The sequence below is a fragment of the Tachypleus tridentatus genome, chromosome 11 (assembly GCF_004210375.1).
Source record: "Tachypleus tridentatus isolate NWPU-2018 chromosome 11, ASM421037v1, whole genome shotgun sequence".
NCBI classification, from domain to species: Eukaryota; Metazoa; Arthropoda; class Merostomata; order Xiphosura; family Limulidae; genus Tachypleus; species Tachypleus tridentatus.
The window spans coordinates 56,797,097-56,817,435 of record NC_134835.1 but is presented as its reverse complement, the minus strand read 5'-3'; the positions used below and the strand labels follow the sequence as shown (position 1 = coordinate 56,817,435).

The following is a 20,339-nucleotide window of genomic DNA, read 5'->3' as shown; positions in this document are numbered from 1 at the left end:
CTTGCTACAAAACAGGATTCATACATGTGATAAAAACCCTTGCAAAGAAAAATAATGTAGAACTTATCAATCAAGCGCAGATAGCACTCGAGTAGTTTTGTACGAAATTCAAAACAAAACAAGCCAACAAAAATTATCAATCACAGAGAAACAGAGGAATACAAAATGGCAATAGGAGGTTAGCAGAAACCCAGATAGCAAGAAAGGCCAACATGATGGAGGTAGTGAAACATAAAGGTATGAGAAATGGTACATGCAACAGCACTGATGATGTCCTTCAATGGAAGATGAAAATATGCAGCCAGGAACATGGTTAGGTGACTGATGTGATGGGCAGAAACATGAAGAAAGCAATAGTCATATGAAGAAAGAGAAGAATATGCAGGGAGAATTAAATGGCAAATTCAACCCATAACGGTATTGGACAAAAGGTAACAAGAAAGGCTAAGATTTCATGGAAAAACCACTGGGCACAGAAACCATGGAATGGAGCAGTGTGTGTCATTTAATATCAAATAGTCTTAACTAAGCAAAGGAGGCAATTGGGATTGGAATTATCACAAAGGTGGGATATAGATGGAAGGGAAGTTAGTACAAAAGAATAATTACTCTCTGAAGCATATGAAGTTTTGACCATAAAAGAATGATCAGGTAAGAGGAGAACACAATAACTATGAAACAAAATGCAGCAAATGGCAACTGCAAAAACATCCAAATAATGGTGACCACACATCAACATTAGCAGGATCAGGGAGTTCAAGGAAAGGTGATATAACAAACAGGAATACAAAGGTTCAAATGAAAGATGGGTAAAAGCATAGAAGATCACAATGAGGTTGAAATCAGAATGGGGATGAAAAAAATGTGAAAAGAATGAAATAAAATGGACAGACAATTGGAATACATAAGTAACTTTGGTAAATCAAAAAAATGGCAAGTAATACTGCCCTATAACCCACAATGAAGAAAACCAAATTGTTCCTATCAAAAAGAATGTTCTGTAAAAAAACATATGATGGGAAGGATAATAACTTTTTTGGACAAATCAACAACAGTACACAGACTGCTTACATTGGTAAAATACCATGAAGAAGGGGGGAACCAGATAAAAAAAAAAACTAAGGAGGCTACATGCTGGAAAATTCTGGCCCTTCTAGCAAGAGACTTGACAAAAACCACATGCAAAGACAGAAAGTGGGTATGAACATATGATGCACACCAAAGTAGGGATAATTTTGGAAATAAAGGAAGAGGAAATGGATGTGATACCAAAAGTCAGTGCAGCAGTGGAAACTACATTTTGTTTGGAGGATAAGCATAAAGGTTCCAATGTGTTCAATCTTGACTATGAGCACTGACTTCTCTTATGGATAAAGAATATAAGAGCAAAAACAAGTAAGTTGTGTATTGAAATTAGTGGTAAAACCCTTCAAATCTGTGACATTTCAATAAGCACATAATTCCTGAAAAACATGAGGATCCAAAAGCCACTCTGTTGGGAGAGTCTTGCCAGGATAAGATAACAAATCCACAACCAGATTTTAGGACATCCAGTGTAGGAAATGCCAACAAAGTGATGTTATGGCTGTGAGCACAATAAAGAAGACTCAGCATTCATAAATAAAGGTCTCTCAACCAGTGCTTCCTTAGCTGATGATGTACGATATTACCGTAGAATGTTTGGAGACAGCCACTATCAACTAGCTTCAAAAAGCCCATAGGAAGTGAAGGAAAGCCCAATAAAAGGAAAATGTTCCAAGATATTGATCTAGAGAAAGAAGCTGGAAAGAGTTCATCACCCCATCCCCACCCCTCACCCACCCAAGTGTCAAGATATGCTTCACAACCAAAACGAAAAGTATCTGTTTAAAAAAAAAAGTCACAATCTGGATGAGAAACAAGAAAAGGAATATCAACAGTAGTATTTTTCTGATCCAACCACCAATCATTTTTCTGTAAGTGAAGGGGAAGTGCAAGGGGTACATCTAAGAGATCCTAAACAAAGCTCCATTGGTCAATCAAAACCCTCTGAAGATAAAGAATGTGGATGTGACCAAGAGAAATGAAGGTTTCAAAATAAGTCCACCTTCCCAAATAAAAGAAAAAAAACCTTTCACAAAGTTGTATAAGAAAAGAATTAAACATTAAATAAAATATATTTCATAGCTCTCAAAGAAAGAAGAGAAGGTTGAGCCCAACTAAGTAGGTAGTTGAAAACACTCTGAGATGAACTAAATATTCTGTTGGAGTAAGTACAGACTTCTCTATTCTGGCAAGCCAACCCATCTTGGCAGTTTCCTAGAGAAGAAAATTAAGTATGTATGACCAAATATACTCTTCAAAAAAAGAAACGCAATAGGGATATTTTTGTTATTTTAAAGAGAAATATATGTAATAACATTACAAGCTCAGAGTATGTGATGTTACGCGTGTTAAGGCACTGATTGTCAGACCAAAATGACAATAAAAGTTGTGCACTTTGAAAACGGAGGAAAACAACGGATTTTTCGCCAAAACACATTTGTGTCAAATAAATTTGTTTGAGAGATCTGCATGTTCTGCAAGTGCAACATGTGCAAAATCCCTATAAAAGTGACGAGTTCTTGGTTTCCATAGCTCAGTGTTAAGCCACCGACACGCAATACAGTTACGCCAAGACTGACTAAATCACAACGCAACAACACCATTGGTCGCTTGAAAGCAGGCAAATCTCGATCAGATGTTGCCAGAGCTGTGAATGTCCACCCAAGCACCATCACAAGGCTATGGAATCGTCACCAACAACGTGGATCAACTCGTGAACGTCCACGATCTGGCAGACCTCGTGTGACCACACCCGCACAAGATCGCAACATCTGGTTACATCACCTTTGGGATAGGACCACCATTGCGACATCTACTGCCTCAACCATACCAGGGCTGCATTTGATTTCCATTCAGACCATACGCAACCGTCGACGAGATTCTTAGGCCCCATGTGCAACCCATCATGGTGAACATCAACGACGTTTTTCAACATGACAACGCCGGTCCTCACACAGCCCGACTCACCACTGTCTTCTTGAGACACCACAACATCAACGTTCTTCCCTGGCCCTCCAAATCACCAAATTTAAACCACATTGAACATCTTTGGGACGAGTTGGACCAACGTCTGTGATGGCGACAACCTCAACAGCAGACTCTACTTTAGCTTGCAGCAGCTTTGCAGGCTGAGTGGATAGCCATTCCACAGGATGTGATTTGTCATCTCATCGCTTCCATGGGCAGGAGATGCCAAGCAGTTATTGATGCTCACGGGAGGCATACTTGTTATTGACGCTGAGTGACGTTAAACTTCAACTAGTGAGCGTGGACTTCGCCTTTGCAGACTTTGGATGTTCAGCAGTGAATGTGCAAAGTTTCACACATGTCATACAGAACTACCCGAAATAAACTTGTTAACTATATGTCTCAAATTTTGCCTTTTGCATTTCTTTTTTTGAAGAGTATAGTTTTGTGAAGAAGCAAGAAGCAGCCAGTTATTTGCATAAGGATGAAAGTGAAAGCCCTGGGAATAAAACAGATGAGCAAAAGTATAGAGATTTTGATAGAAACCATAGGTAGCTGACGTAAGTCTGAACAAAAGTTCCTAAAGCTGAAACACATCCATAATAAACAGTTGAAGAAACCATCTGGATCCAAGGGAAATGGGAATATAGAGATATGCATATGAGAAATTGCCCTTTGTTGTCCATAACATGGAGTGAAACCCAATGAAGAGCAAGTATGACTCCACAGTGTACTTGGGAATGACTGAAAAACAGTTCAGAGATGATAAATAAATGAATAGCTACAACTCTTTCATCTTTACTGGGAACAACAAACAGGCGAGAATAATATGCTAGCAAGAAATTGGACCCCAAGGAAGAGGGAAGGAAACAGGATGAGGAAACAATGAGGGAGATGTATGGAAGTAGAAGATCAGAACTTCAGAAACCACTTTAAGAATCCATGTATTGGTAGCACAGGACCTCCAAACTTAGGCAAAGTGCAAGAGTCTGTTCCCCACTGATCCAAGAATCTAGTTACTGATCCAGAATGCCAAAAAACTGACATCAGACAGAATACTTACTGCAAATGTTAGACATCTGTGAAGCTGGAACTTGCTGAATGGGGGTCAAGACACTGTGACAGAAACAGATTGACAGGATAAACAATAACCAGATGTGAGGGGAAGTTAGATACATTGAATGATTCATTTCTGGTCTCCAACAAGTGGGGAAGACCCCTAAACACCTCTTGATGCATATGTGCCATACACAAGTTATGCAGTGAAGTGGTGGGTAAACAAACCCGAGATAAAATGGCATCCCAATCTAGAAATTCCCAACAGCAGAGCAACAACACCTTGAAAGCCAGAGGTGAAGAGGAAAGGAGTGCTACAGTAGAAAAAAAAGAGACTCTGAGTATTATGAGAAAACCCCTTTGTGGAACAATGAACAGCCTGATCTAAAGGGTGAAGAGATGATAAGGAATAGAGAATGGTGTTTAAAGTAAGATAAATATAGAAAACAGAAGGAAAAAGAGACTCCAAATGTTGTGAGTCAAAATAGGGGAAGTTGGAATGATGATAAGCAAAAGCATGATCATCCATAATATATGGAGGTTGAAGCACACTGACCACTGAATGCAGTTGCTCCCCAAAATAACTTAAACGAACCCCAATATTCTGGGAAAGAGAAAACACTATTTAATGACCTAAAGGCTTGTTACTGAGAGGGGCAGAAGTGAAACAACTGGAAAAAGGAAACATGTACAGGACATACATGATTAGTCACACCACAAAAAGAGGAAGAGGCCTCGGCAAGTATCTTGAAGTGACATGCAACTGAGAGTCATATTCAAGAGAGGGTTAAAGGCTTCCCAAATCCTCATCTACCTGTTCATTCATACCTTGAGCAGGTATAACAGGACAATCTTCAGTTTGTTCTGAATGTTGCATTATTACATGGGCCAATAATCATGGTTCCAACCTGTCAGAAGTGATCAGTAAATATATCTGCACCACTAAGAGCATTGGTAGTCATTACTACTTGAAACTGTGAGTACATAATTCACAATACTGAAAAAGTAGAGAAGATAAATAACTTAATTGTAACTCTCTGTGAAACAGAACAAATATGCAAAATAACAAAGTAAAAACTTGTGGCTGGATTAATCAAACCATAAGCAAAAACACATCTAATCTGTAAGACTGCCAATCATGAAGTAGATAACAGCTGCAGGATTAGAAAGGGCACTAATTATGACTGGAGTGGTGTCACATTCCTTTTAGTTAGTGGTAGTATCAAGGCTAGTAAAAAAGAAAAAATGTCCACCAATAGAGAGCAGTATAAATCAAGAAAGCTTTTTGCAAGAGAGGTAAGATATTCTGTTGGACATTTCATAAACTTTAAGTAAATTAATGGGTTAAATTAAACTCTTAACACTGAGTTTGGCAAACTAATGCAGGAAATGAAAGGCCTTTAATAACATGTAATAATTACTTTACAAAAACATTATTTATGTAGGTGTATTTCTTTAGCAACATATTAATATATGAGCAATTATTCTGAACATATAGGAATAAAATACATATATATCTGAGAGAGACTCATTGGGAATTTACATTTTTTTTACTAAACTTTAATGGATACCTTTATAAACTTTTGTGCACTTGATTGATAAAGGCAAAAAAACTGTATAAAACAGATAAAGGATCAACACTTGCTTATTGATAATGGGTTACAATATAAATAATATTATAGTCTTGGCCACAAATTCATAGGTACATGTTATCTCCTTTTAGCAAAATTGTATTTTCTGGAATCATATATACTAAAATGATTGACTCAAGAATATACCAACAATAAAAATAATCAAAATTTCACATAGTAACAAAATTATGGTTTCATCAACAAGTGTGATTTTGTAATTTACATATAATATGATTTTTTTTACAGATCATTTTAACATTCCTTCATATTTATGTTAGATACATGGTCACAAAATAATGTTGTGCAATAGATATTCCATAGTAATGAAATCCATAAAGTAGAAATGCATTCAAAAACTCATAACTTAAACTTTATATGCAAAATTAATGTTACAAAGGCAAAACATTAATTGTTCTATTCATTTATGTGCCAAAACAATAATTACAAGATACATCTTTCAGAAAGTTATACAACTGTCCAATTCATAGAAAAAGTAAACTGAGAGCTTCACCATATAATAATGACATATCCATCTGAATTACAGAAATGTGAAAACAGAAATTAACCCTACCAAAAATAACTTAAGGAATAAAAAGCTACATGAAAACAGGAATGTAAAAAGGCAAATTGCTTCTACACATTAAATATGTTTTTAAAGCTGACTATATTTTAAAAAACTTAAATGTCAAAAATAATAAAATGTAGGTATGTAATTTCCATTTCCAGGGTTTCACAAAAAACTTGAACAGAAGATAAACTTTTGGCTAATTTTCTTCAGTCATGCATTTACTCTTTCAAGAAATTATCTACTTTCCCCATATAAACATATAGAGAAAATATACAACAACTTTCACTTCTGGATTTCAGACAGTGCTTTGCTGTAAATTAGTGCTTTCCTCAGTTACTTAGCTATAGATTTTTCTTGGTGAATAAGTTCAACAGCATTATTTAAAAACTTTTCCTCTGAAACAACAAAATTAACCAGTCTTACATAGTCTTTTGTCCTAAACTAAAGAATATTTATGACAGCTCCTTAATAACAACATACACTAAACTTGTGTTCAATTAGAACTGCATCTGAACATTATGTAATGTACATGATAATTGTGGTTTATTTCTTTTTACTCTGTTTTTAATCATTTCGGTGATGTAAAAGTAAATGGCTTTTTAATTTAGTGTTGGAAAGTTTCCAATCAATTAGTTGAACAACTACATTACTATTCCAGACAAATGTGGTAACTTACTTATGAATGCATAATAATTAAATGAAAAGGTGTGCATAATATTAATAAGAGTAATTCCTGCACTTCAAAATGATACTGTCATGCCATAAATTATTCATTATTGCAAAAGATTCTCAAATAGACGTTCACTTATAGCTCAACTGTCAGAGCTCCAGTTACAGATAATGCTATAAATTATCCACCTGAATTCCTAAATTCTTTTGAACAATCAGGGATGACAGGTCATATCACATTCTGAAATTATCAGTTATAATTTGTTTTGGAATATCAATTAATAAGGCAGGAGGTCAAAGTTAAACCCTCAAACAGTGGTAATGTTGTAGATAGCAATCAATTGATGATTGCCACTGTTTAAGAGTTAAAGGTTGCTGGATTTTTCCAAAAGTAGTCTTGCTTTTTGCATGGTTAATTCTATGTAGGATGTTTCATCAAAACATGATGGAACAACAGCCAGTTGGGTATATCAAGAAGCTTTAACTGAATTGTTAGTTAATACTGGTAAGGAACCTAGGATTTTGCAGAACCTAATTTTTGAAGTCATTCAGGATCATAACACTTTCACCAAAACCTGATATGTGTAGTACTTGAGGTAAATGCTCTTGATGTCATTGTGGATGCAATGGTTTAGACCCAGAGGTCAAAATGGCATAAAAAGCATGTGGAAAACAACCACAGAGGAAATTAAAGTCACAAAGAAAGAAAAAATGAAGGACTGATTATGTTATTTCATTTAAGAGTGATGAAAGTGAAATGTCTAGCAATACTTCTAAGAATCCCTTGAATTTTATGACAGCAAAAAAATGATGAAGATTATCTGAAAACTTAAGTGTGAAAGCAAGGCATTCAAGGTATTTTTGTAGTACCCCAACAAGGTATAGGAATGATGTGCAATTCAGCAGTTCTTTAGTATTGAATTTGCAGTGACATCAAACTTTCCAAATGAAGAAGCATGATAAAGATATCAAATTTCATTGCTCTTAACAAGAATACTTGATTGCTTGGGTTATGCCTGAAGGTATTTAGGATTCTTTGCACTATGTTACTCCCAGGAAATCAAGATGGTTTTATGAATGTTACTGTAAAAGATATTTGTAAGAAATCTGATGACACAAAATTATTTTCATCTGCTAACAACGTGCAATGGATTCAGAGAAAAGTTATACTTTCATTACTATATTAGTCAATGACATTTAAGGAAATGAAAGAGAGATCAAATATTAAAGAACAAACTTTTTAAACAGTTAGATAGCACTTTTGCTTATTGAAGTCTGGATTTCAGCTGGAATTTACAGTATGATCTGTCCAGCATTAATATAAGCAAGCTGCAGTAAAGTACCATTGATCAAGATGATGAGAATTATTCCACTTACACTAATGCCAAGACCTTCATATATATTCTAAAAACAAAGAACACAAATGGAAACAAACAGCCAAGAATATAACAAACTGTGCTTGATCTCAGCCAAGAGACCAAATGGGTAAATAACAATAGAACAACACACACATCTTCTAAGTTTACTACTGTGTACTATGGTTGTCAAAAACTTGTGATTAGCATTACTAAATGTGCAAATTTTTTCACAAAACTTTGTGTGAAATTTTAGTTCAACCTCAAAATGCTAAAAAGAGTTTTAGGTCATTATATATTAAGATCTGTCATACAGCCCAAATCTTGAGTGCTTGACCTGTGGAAGCACTGTTAAATAAATTTATGTAAGGTAATTTCATTGTGTTTTTAAATACCTATTTCAAATAATATAGTCACCTTTTCCCTGTGCAGGGAATGGATAATTCAGATAGTAATAAATAAACACAGAAATAGAATAGAATAGCATTAACAGTTTGGTTAGAAAACAAATAATGGTTTTCAACTCTAGCAAAAAGTTATAAATGAGAGTATTATTAATAGGAACAGTTATAATGTTGCTCCTTTTTACACATATGTATTTACTGTGAAGAAGTACTGTACTGGAATTGAACATTCAAAAGTGGCACAAAGGACCTTAACAGACTAGATAAAAAAGAAATATGGAAGTTTAAACTACACAAAAAATGCAGTTTTGTCAGATATTATTTTAAGGTCTTTTGTGCTGAATATGAGGTCTTTATGACAGCATTTACAAAGACATGTAAAATATCAAAGTAAATACTACCATAGATATTTATAGTGTTTTTCTGCTCAAGAAACTGACTCCAGTCATAAAAGGAGCTATAATGAAGGGAAGATTTTAACTTTGAAGGTTTGGAACACACTACCAAATTAAGGTCACAATCTAAGATACTACTGTTTGCCACATATTCGCATTTGCAACAACTTTTTTAACATTTATTCAGAGATAAATGTATGCACGAACTTAGTCATGAATATAAAACAATCTTAATCTAAATTGTTTTGAAGGGAACAATTTCACACTTTATGGATGACTTGTAATATAGTAGAAGGCAAATGTTTGGGCTAAAGTACCACATAATGAGCCACCAGACATAACCATAAAATGTACATAAATGTTAGAAATGGTTAAAAAGTGTGACGGTTTTAGTTTTATCCTTGAAAACTGTATAGGAATTACTATACTTATGTTTCATTCAAGATTCCTCTCCAATTGAACATTATTATTAAATATTGAAAAGGTTTAAAGAAATATTATTTTTAACTCTTATTTGTAAAACTTTATGAACACCACTACTACTAGTCACATTCAATGATGCTACACTGAAAGTATCATATACCTCCCGAATTCCTGCCAATAATTACTAATGTAAATAGATCACATTGTGAAAAGTACAAGCATACAGTATTTCAACAAAGACTTACAAAGATGTTCAGGTGTGAAGCAGGCCTTAAGCTATAGACACAAGATCTGTTCCTTACTGTCTTATCACCGATATTCACCCCTATAAACATAAATATGTGCAATATCCCAAATTCTACAAAATTTAAAAACAACTAAAATGGAATAGAAATATGTCATTTAAAAATAGTGTTTCACCACTGTTGATGTGACATTATCAGGTATTCAGCACAATGTACATAACACTTAGGTACACCCAACTGGTGGACATCAACCATATAACCTTGAGCTAGCATGACATTAAACCTATTCCTTATGTTTTATGTTGATTAATATTAGGTTCTCAACAAGTATTTTTAACAATTATATTTTCATTAATGTTGGTAGACATCTGACTGAGCATGGCCATGCCACGATTCTAGTACTTAAATTTTGACAAGTCTCCCCAACATAGAGATTATTACAGTCTGTACATTCAACACTATAAACTACTTCTTTTCAATTCTTAGGTATTCTAGTGATGTTGTTCATGTTTTGGTACTTTTAGTTTTGTGTATCTTTCTGTTTATTTAATGTGAAATGATGAAAATTTATTAACTTGCTATGGAATTTTTACCAAAGATACATTTTGGAACTTACTGAAAATTTACTTATGTAGTAAAAACGTTGAACTGGACACTGTATTTTTTAAAACTTGTAAAATTTAAATGACTTATTCCAAAGGTTTTTTCTTGTAAATTGCTTGCACCAAATAAAAAAATATGTGATAAACTATTATCTATGTTACTAAATAAACTAATCAGGGAACATACATGACTTAATTATCAAGAATGAAATTATTTGTATGATAGGAAACTGGTGCTAGAAAGCACCATGGCTAAACTGGTTACTCCTGGAATTTATGCTTTTATGAACACTTATTCAAAAAACAGTAACATGTCTGGATACAAGAGTCAAAACAAGTTAGGAAATAAAACTGATAATTTTCAGGAGAAGCAATTCCAACATCAATTCTAGCAATGTGTCTAATGGGATGGAAAAAGTGCAATTCCAGTTGTTTGCAACATATTGCCAATTAGGTTAAAAAGTGTTGAAAACCAGGTGTTGAAAAAAAAGGAATCAATTCTTCCATTTCCCCAAAATAACAGCTTTGTTGGATAAAAAAGCTGGATGGGAAAGTTTTATTACAAAAGTAGTTATCCATTTAACAAGAAAGGATGAAGAGAGAGAACAAGTGGTTCAAGAATCTAACAGAACAGAATCATTTTGTTATAGAAACAATTACGCTTATTTTCCACAGGTACCAAAGAATGGGTATTTATGTAACATTCTCTGTGACTTTTCTGAGAAAATAAGAAGGTTGGTGACTGGATCAAAATGTATTAAGCCTGACATAATAAAAGTTGAACTGAAAGCCCTTAAAAATTATGGGAAGATAATAATTTAGTTAGTAAGAAAGCTAAAAAAGGTAATGCTATTGTAGTAATGAATTATTATGATTATTCAAGTAAAATATGTGATCAAAAGCACTATAAACTCTTAACTAACAACCCACCTAAAACACAGAATAGAAATTGAACCAATTTTAACTACATTAAAATAAAAAAGAAACTCGCCAAACGATTATCTTTGTACTGTTTGAGATCTAGTGATGCAATAACACCTTATATTTATGGGTTGCCTAAACTATATAAACAAGATGCACCTCTTAAGCCTTGTGTATCCACTAAAGAAATGTTTAAGTATAACCTAAATAAATTTTTAGTCTGGATATTTAGACCTTATGCATTAGAGGGGAAATGTGTCATAAATATACTGAGCATTTTACCATGTGTTTTTTTATTTATTTATATTTGATGTTGTTTCATTATTTACATAGGTACAGACTAATGAATCTATTAATTGTATCCTTTCGTGTTTTATACAAGATAAATTCCAGAAAAACAACTTTCTTCAAAAGTTTTGAAACAAATGTTAATTTTTACAACACCAACTGTATTTCAAATTAATGAGGAATTTTATGATCAGATTGAGGAAACAAGTATCAGCAGTTCATTAGAACCTGTTCCAGCAAACATCTTTATGAACATCATAAATTATAAAATTAAAAGCACAGTTAATCTAAGATTGTGTCTTTTTGTTAATTATGTTGATGATACCCTTTTCCTGGGTTTGTTTCTGGAAAAATGGTTGAACAGTTTTTAGTATTTTTAAATTCACTGCACCCTAATATTAAATTTACCCATGATAATAAGAATGAAGATGAGTTTTCTTTTCTCAATATCATGGTTAGTAAGGTTAGTAATGCTTTTAAAACAAAGGTATTTAGAAGGAAAACTCGTACTATTTGTACTTTAATTGGTCATCCACTTGTCACAAATCTTACAAAATAAGGTTTATAAAAACGTCATTGGTTATTGCAAAAATTAATTGCAGTTCAAAGGAGCTGGTTAAGAAAGTACATTACCTGAAAGATGAATTGGTGAAGAAAAATGGTTATCCTATTAGTGTGGTTAAAAAATGCTAGAGAACTGATAGGGTGATAGAAAAAAAGAAAAATAATTCAGATAATCTGGTTGATTGCGTAATTCCTTATGTATCTGGCCTACCAAATACAATAAAAAGACTTTGGAAACATATAGAAAGGATGTATAAGCTTTCAACTATAGGCAAATGTGTATTTTTACCAGGAAAAATATTAATATAATCTTTAAAAATAGAATTAAACTTACTACTATTGAAAAAGAAGTAGTTTAAAGTATAGAATGTATGCACTGTAATAATATCTATACAGGAAAGACTGGTAGAAATTTAAGTACCAGAACAGCCAAATACGGACATGCTCCCTTTTACATCTACCACATTTTACAAATAAAGAACATTGTAATGAAAATAAAATTGTTAAAATTATTTGTCAAGAGCTTAATATTAATAAACATAAAATAAAATAAGCCAATTTAATAAAGGAATACAAACCTTTAATAAATAAAATACAAGGATTAGATTTATACTTTTGCTAGCTTAAGGTTATATGGTTGACATCATCAATAGGATGTTCTTGAGTGTCTTGTACAATTGTGCTTAATTCCTTATGATGCCATATTAACAGTAGCAAAACATCACTTTTAAATGGCACATTTTGATCCCATTTTAGTTGATTTTACATTTTGTATATTAACCCTAATTACTATACTGATTTCCAAAGTGTATACAAAACAGTGGTCAGTAGACTAGTTTTTGTGCACACCATTCATTATATGGAACAGCTGACCTTCCCTGGATTTATTTATATACAGATAAACTTTCTGCTAATATGTCTACAAATCTCCAACCAGAGACTTGCATGTATCAAAATGAACTGCCATTTGTGTCTGTAACTGTTTAGTCTCCAACATGAATTTCTCCAAGAATCTGCATTTCTATAAGAAACTTTTGTCTGTCACTAGTAGGTAACAATGTTGCATAAATTTACAGAAACATCTTAAAAAGATAGAAGTAAATGGAATAATATCTTATAAGAATGGGTAATATCAACACAATGGAACAAACTAGCCATGTATGAATTTTCATAACAGAGGACATGAAACAAACACTAACAAATAATTAATGAGACAGTGATTTTTGGAATTTCAGATGTAGTTTTCAAGACTATATTAAATGTTTGCCCTTTTATCTTTTGGTTAGAGTTTACAAAGATATGAATAAAAATAAAATGATTACCTGATCACACATGATAGCTATCACAAAAATTCCAAAAAGAAGACTCTCAATAACTAAAATCACAGAATGTATTCTGAAATGACAAATATTATATTATGAGCAAATATTTCAGTCACTCAGTTTGTCAAAAAACTTAATTACTAGGCATAAAAGTGTGAATATGCAAAGCATGTTTTACAACAATCTAAACACTTTTTATATATTTCCTTTTTTTTTTCACCAATAGTTACTAAAAAGAATAATAGAAAATGACTAAAATTCAAATATTTATATAATTTTCCCCATATGGTTAATTCTATTGATTGTTTCTATCTCAAAGAGAATTTAAAAAAAAAAAATTGAATCATATAAAATTATATTATTTATTAAATGTATAGTTTATTTTCAAATTTCAAAAATTGAATAATGGTTAAGTGCAAACAAAATATACCAAAACTTTACCTAAGAAATCATCTAAAAAACCAAAATTATATAAATGGTTATAGATTATATAAAACACCAGAAGATTTATAATTACTCTCAAAATTATGAAAGAAAGGAATTAGGCTGAAGTATTTATTCATATACACTATTTAGTTATCACTTATGGAAAACACTTACCACCAGATATCTGAATTCAGAAATTTCTTTAAGTTATAAAGAACATTATTTAAATTCATCACTATCTCCTATTAGATTATATTTCAAAATAAGTATGTAAATACAGAAATCCTAAGTACAACTGCAGTAAAGTTATAAAAACACTAACAATACAACAAAAGAGTACACAATTCTCAAAGTTCTTTCTTAGAAAATAACAAACAACTTTTTAACAAGTAAATTTCTGATTTTTGTTGTATTCACAATGTATTTAAGAAATTATTCACTCATAATTGCTGCTTAAAACATTTCTGAGATAGTAAAATTACCATTTCCCAAATGTTAAATATTAGTGTGCATTTACGACATCTTTCAAACATTTAATTTAAAAGTGAAATTTTAAACACAATTGATATTTTTTATGTTGTGAAACTTTTAACTGAAATTTATTTTCCATATGCATTTACAAGTAAAAAAAACATTAGATAAACATATAGTAAACTTACACTCTATGCTGCTTAAATATGATTTCATGATTACAGTCTTTGCATTCTCTGGTCCAAGAAAGTGCAACCATGGCCACTGTATAAATACTTGCCAAACCTGGCAGTAAATTAGAGGAAAATGTGAATAAACCTCTTTAATGGTAAATACTTGAAATGATCACTTAGCAAGAAAATAAAAGACTGATAAAATACTCCATTCATTATCAATGTTCACTTTACATGAAAATAAGAAGTATAATATACTATATTTATAATCAATGTTGATTTGATAAGAAAAGAAGACACAGATACTTACTAAAGCTGGAATATCAAATGATTTGGATAAAAAACTACTTTTGATTAACATTCACTTTGCAAGAAAATGAAAATAAATAATTTAATAAACTGATGTATCTGTAATAAATGTTGTAGGAAAACATAATATCTGTATAAACTTTGTTTTTAATTAATGGTGACTTAGCAAGAAAAAAAATTGAATACACCATTTTATTCATAATATTTGTTAACCTGATTGAAATACATATTATGAATACCATAAAAATAAATTACTTAACCCAGGAAAGATATTTGAATTTCTGGGTTATAAACATGCTGAAATATATTACCACACTGAGTAATTTGTTCATATCAATTCAATATCAACCAAAAGTATTATAAATTATATCATTCAATTATGAAATAGTTGGTTGATGGTAATTAGAAACAATCAGTAAACTTGATTTTACACATAACAACACAAAAGGTGTAACAAGTTATATAAATATCAAATGAAATAACTAAAACAAACAATAAGTGATCCACCCATTTTAACTTATTCAATCCGTTGAGTCATTTAAATTAATAAGACTATAGAGCAGTGGTTATGAACATTTTTGCAGTGCAAACCTTTGCCTAGAAATACTATTTTTGTTGTGATTCTATATTAAAAAAATCTCAAGAAATTTCATTAAAAAAACATATGGGGATACAACAACACACTGAATTGCAAAATTAAAAAAATTATGCTATGTTGGTTAAAAGACATGAAATAAAGACTATAGCTTAACACTTTTAATGCAATTTATACTTGTGTTTTAGCAAGTACAGTTTCTCCAAGCTCAGTTGTAGACTTGTTAACCATAGATATTTTTGGCAAACACATTACTTTACTTTGTGTTGCCTCAGTAAGTAAATTCCCAATTTGCAGAGGTATTAAGATGAGATGCTGCATAAATAATAATTACTGTAATTTATTTTATTCTTATTAGGTAAAACATGAAATAACAGAAAATTGTATATGAAAATAATACTGTTTCCAAAGTGCTTGTTCTGCCAAAAAAAAGGGCTGAAAGCCCAATCGTTTTAACCATTTGCACCATTATAGTGTGTTTTGTCTGTCAGTACACACTAAATGGACATCACATAAGAGATGCTTAACCCTTATGTGAGGAGCTAGGTATAAAATACATGAGTTCATGTTCACATTTGCACATGTTAAATATTCAGAATATAATTTTTAATGCAGTATGTGTATCTTCACAAAATCTGGTAGACCTTTAGTAAACATTACAAGTCTTTTGTACACAAAAAAATTAGATTTTTTTAATGAAGTATTTTTATTAAAGACTTATTCATGAATATATCGATTCTTTTTTAGTACTAGTCCAAGTGCAAATTGATTTTCATCTTATGATTAAAAACCTATTATTTTCCCAAAAATCTCCAATATCATTTTTGTATATCTAAAAACCTCCTTAATATATTTCAAATATTTGTATCCAGTGAAACTTTATACTTCTCAACCTTAACTCTATATGGGGTCTATCAATTTGACAAGCCTCATAACCACCATAAACATTATAACATGAAAACACAAATGTTTAGTGTAAGTAGTTTAAATCAACATTACATTATACATTTGTATATGTATCTATTATATTGACTTTTAAGCTGTGCCTGGTTCACATAGAAGCTGTAACAACATAATGCAGGTGCACTCATGTTATTGTATTAAAGAATATAAAATTTGCCTTTAAAAAGTGATTTGTCTTGGCTGTGTTTTAGTGGACTTGTATTTTGTAAAATTTTATGAATTTTCAGTTATAGTACATTAAATTTATTTTTCTTAAAACACAAAAGAGTAAATAAAGAAGTATAGCAAACAATTATCTGTTCTAGTTACAAGGTTTGTAGTCATTTGCTTTAGGTCATTAAGCCCTATTAAATTTCACACATGGAGGATGGGTAACAAAACACTTAAATTTTATATATCCATTGGAACTAACCAAAAATCATAAATTACTAAATCAATACCATAGAACTCCACTATAATTTATTAAGCTTAGCAACTACTCTGTATTTGGGTCTAAAGATACAAAATGTCAAGCTCACTACAGTCTTACCTTAATGTTTGAAATCTAGTATCAAAAGAATGAGTTTGATACCAATTATTTCAATGAGGCTGAGAACTTTCTGAGCTTTCAGTTGGTTATTCACACATCATAGACAAGAGTAGGCATAAGTGTTTCCAGGGCCACTATATTTGTTTCAGTAAATGTAGAGATACCTCAGCAAATAGAAAGGATGGGAGGTGTTTATTTTACCTTCTAGTTTGTTGACATTGGTAATTTGAGCTACTAATTTGTAAAAAATTATAGATTTTGTATTTAGACATCACAAACATTTAATTTGAGCCAATGTTGCATCCAACATACCACATGACACACAAATAAAGATATTTAGTTTTTTTTTTACTATTTTCTTTTAAATTTAGAAATTAACTAATGTTCAGGACCAGAACCTGAAATGAGAACCTCTGGCTGACAGGGCTACTGCTCTTCTATTGAACTTTTCAAAAGTACAAACTGTCAACATCAACTTTTACCCATAGGGCTTTGTACTAAGAGTACACTCACAATATCATATTATGTTAAGAAACCACCTAATCATATTACATTTTGTTAATAAACAATGAAAGGACAATTTTTAACATTAAACATTATACGAAAAAAGGAAAATATATATATATGGTAAACTCTGAACATTATACTGACTTTTTAATATAAACTTTTAACAAAATTTGTCTAACCATATTAGTGGTACAATATGGGGTCTTTTAACACTCCTACGAAAAGACGTTTCTAGTCTTGATTTCTCCAAGCCTGTTCCCCTGGCTGTGGTTTCGCTAGATAGTAGATAGGGACAGTGGGAATCTCGTTAATCCATTCATTAATGGATTTAAATGGCAATTTCATTTAAATACAAAATTATTAGCCTAATATTAATAACCTTTCAAGTTGCTCTGGGGCCTATTAGGCCCCACTTTTCGTAGGAGTGTTAAGCCAAAGGTCCTGGAGAGACTTTTTTTTTACTTACTGGCTATTTTCAAATAAAATTTAAAGGTGATTAACTAGCTAAAATAGTGAAAGTTAGTTTCTCTAAAATAATTTCTATTAACAAGTAGATGCTTTATAACTTATGTTAGGTGCCATAATACCAGTAAAATATAATCACATGTATCATGCAAAATGTAAAACAGGGTTTTGAAACATTTATCAAGGTCCAATCCTACAAAGATTGTTATATAATATCTCCGTCTTGTGTACAACCAAAAATTATATTAGAAATTTCACTTCACAAGAGAGCATTTAATAATCTCATTTTGAAGTCCTAGCCATGTGTCATGACAGAAGTATAAATAAAAATGGGTAATTCCATCTAACACAGGTAAGTTGACATGTAATCATATTTACTTAAAACATAAAGAGTAGAGAGTAGTTTGGTAAAATTTTGTATTTTTCAAGACACAAAATACCCAATATATTTCTGATTGTAATTATTGGTTGAAAAAAAAAGGGGGGAAGGGAGACTTGAAAAAAATCTCCCCAACTTTAGATAATTTTTCCCTAACTGTATACACCCTGCTAGAATTTTATTGTACCTGCAGAAGTTGTCTCACATCAAGTTTGTTTTCTGTCTAACAATGAAAATACTTAACCAGACTGTACAAATCTCAGTAAAAACTTTGTAATTAGTATCTAGTTATCACTTTTGAAAATTCTTTCTAGCATTTTTTGTGTTGTGCAATTTCAAAAATTTATTTAAGACAAAGTTTTAAAAAACATTAACCATAATTCCTTTCATCTTACACTTTTTTTATTGTTGATCCAAAAGTTTCATTATATGAATTTGGTGTAAATTTTGTGCAAAGCTACACAAAGGCTAGCTATGCTAGCCATCTCTAATTTAGCAGTTTAAGATAAGAGGGAAGGCAGCTAGTCATCACCACCCACCACCAACTCTTGGGCTACTCTTTCACCAATGAATAGTGGGATTGACCATAACATTATAATGCCCCCACAGCTGAAAAAACAAGCATGTTTGGTGTGACAGGGATTTGAATCTATGATCCTTAGATTACAAGTTGAGTACCTTAACCACCTGGCCATACATGGCACCATTGTATGTATATAATCAGTTTCAACCTGACTAATATGAGCACATTTCTTTTTACATTTCATTTTATCAGTTGCATCAGTCACCAGTTACCACTTCAGGCAAAAGCTGATAAAAATTGATTAGTGACTGATGATCTAAGTTGTCACAATAAAACTTGCTAACAATATTCTTGATCAAAATAAATTTATTCCTAATAAATTTCTTTACTTCATTAAATAATAACTTATATTTTACTTATCTACTCTGAACATGATCAACTTAACAATAATATAATAAAATAAAATAAGTTATTATAAAATATAATAACATATTTTACTTATCTACTCTGTTTGAACATGATCAACTTAACAATAATATTCATTGTTGATGATGTTGAATTCCACAAAAAGCTATTTGAGCTAGCCACCCCTACTTTTGAAGTGAAAAAACACCAACAATTGAATAGTGAGAACTGATTATTATTGTGATAAACATGCACGGCTCCAAAGTGCAGAACATGAATTATTTTTTCCAGTGGTAACATGGCACAGAGCATTGAACTTCAGATCCACAGTCTGGCACACTAACCACTGGTTCCCTGTTGATTTATAATATTCTGTAATTAGGATTATCTGATATTTTGTCATAGATGAACATTTCCACAGATTTCAAACAAGCATAGCTGAACACAAGAATATGTACAGGAATAAAAATAATATCTAAAGAAATTATAAAACTAGTCCATGATCTATGTTTTTCTTAAGTCTTCTAAAATCTGTTGTACTCCACAACAACTAAATCTTATCATTTTCCTACAACAGTCAACATTTTCTTACACTGAAAATGTACACTTGATTTTTATTTATCTTCTCTCACACAGAGTTATTTGGATCATCATTCTATCCTTTAAGCATTGCTAAAAACTGTTTCACTCTCAGTGCACTAGTTTATATACCCTAACAATTTTGTCATTTTTTAACATGTAAATACCATATGACTACTCTCCACCAACAATATTTTACCACTTACATAGGTGATGAATCTAGCTCCTCCTACTATTTCCACTCAATCCTCACTTTCAAGAACTAGCAAGCTCTAAAAGAAGAACACCAGCAGTAACGAGGAAGGGTGGAAATAGTGCAAGATAAAACATAGACAGGACTCTTAATTAAATGATATGTAAAGTGGAAATGATACATAAAGTACAAACTATCTGAACATCCCTAGTTGTCAAAGTACTCATTAATATCAAACTAATAAAACATCAATATTTGCTTATTCTACAAAGTACATAACAATAATGAACATGTAGACTAACTAATATTATTTACAAAACAAAGTGAT

General features: G+C 31.6%; 1 protein-coding gene across 3 annotated transcripts in view; it reads right to left on the bottom strand.

The window, feature by feature from the left end:
- Nucleotides 1–20,339, bottom strand: part of Dnz1 (DNZDHHC/NEW1 zinc finger protein 11) — a 58,496-nt gene that overhangs the window by 11,390 nt on the left and 26,767 nt on the right. For all 3 annotated transcript variants that reach the window (XM_076467359.1, XM_076467360.1, XM_076467361.1), the window contains 2 exons: nt 14,580–14,676; nt 13,495–13,567 (listed from right to left, as the gene is read on the bottom strand). In XM_076467359.1, the coding sequence (XP_076323474.1) occupies nt 13,495–13,567; nt 14,580–14,676 (170 nt within the window). The remainder of the gene's footprint in view (nt 1–13,494; nt 13,568–14,579; nt 14,677–20,339) is intronic.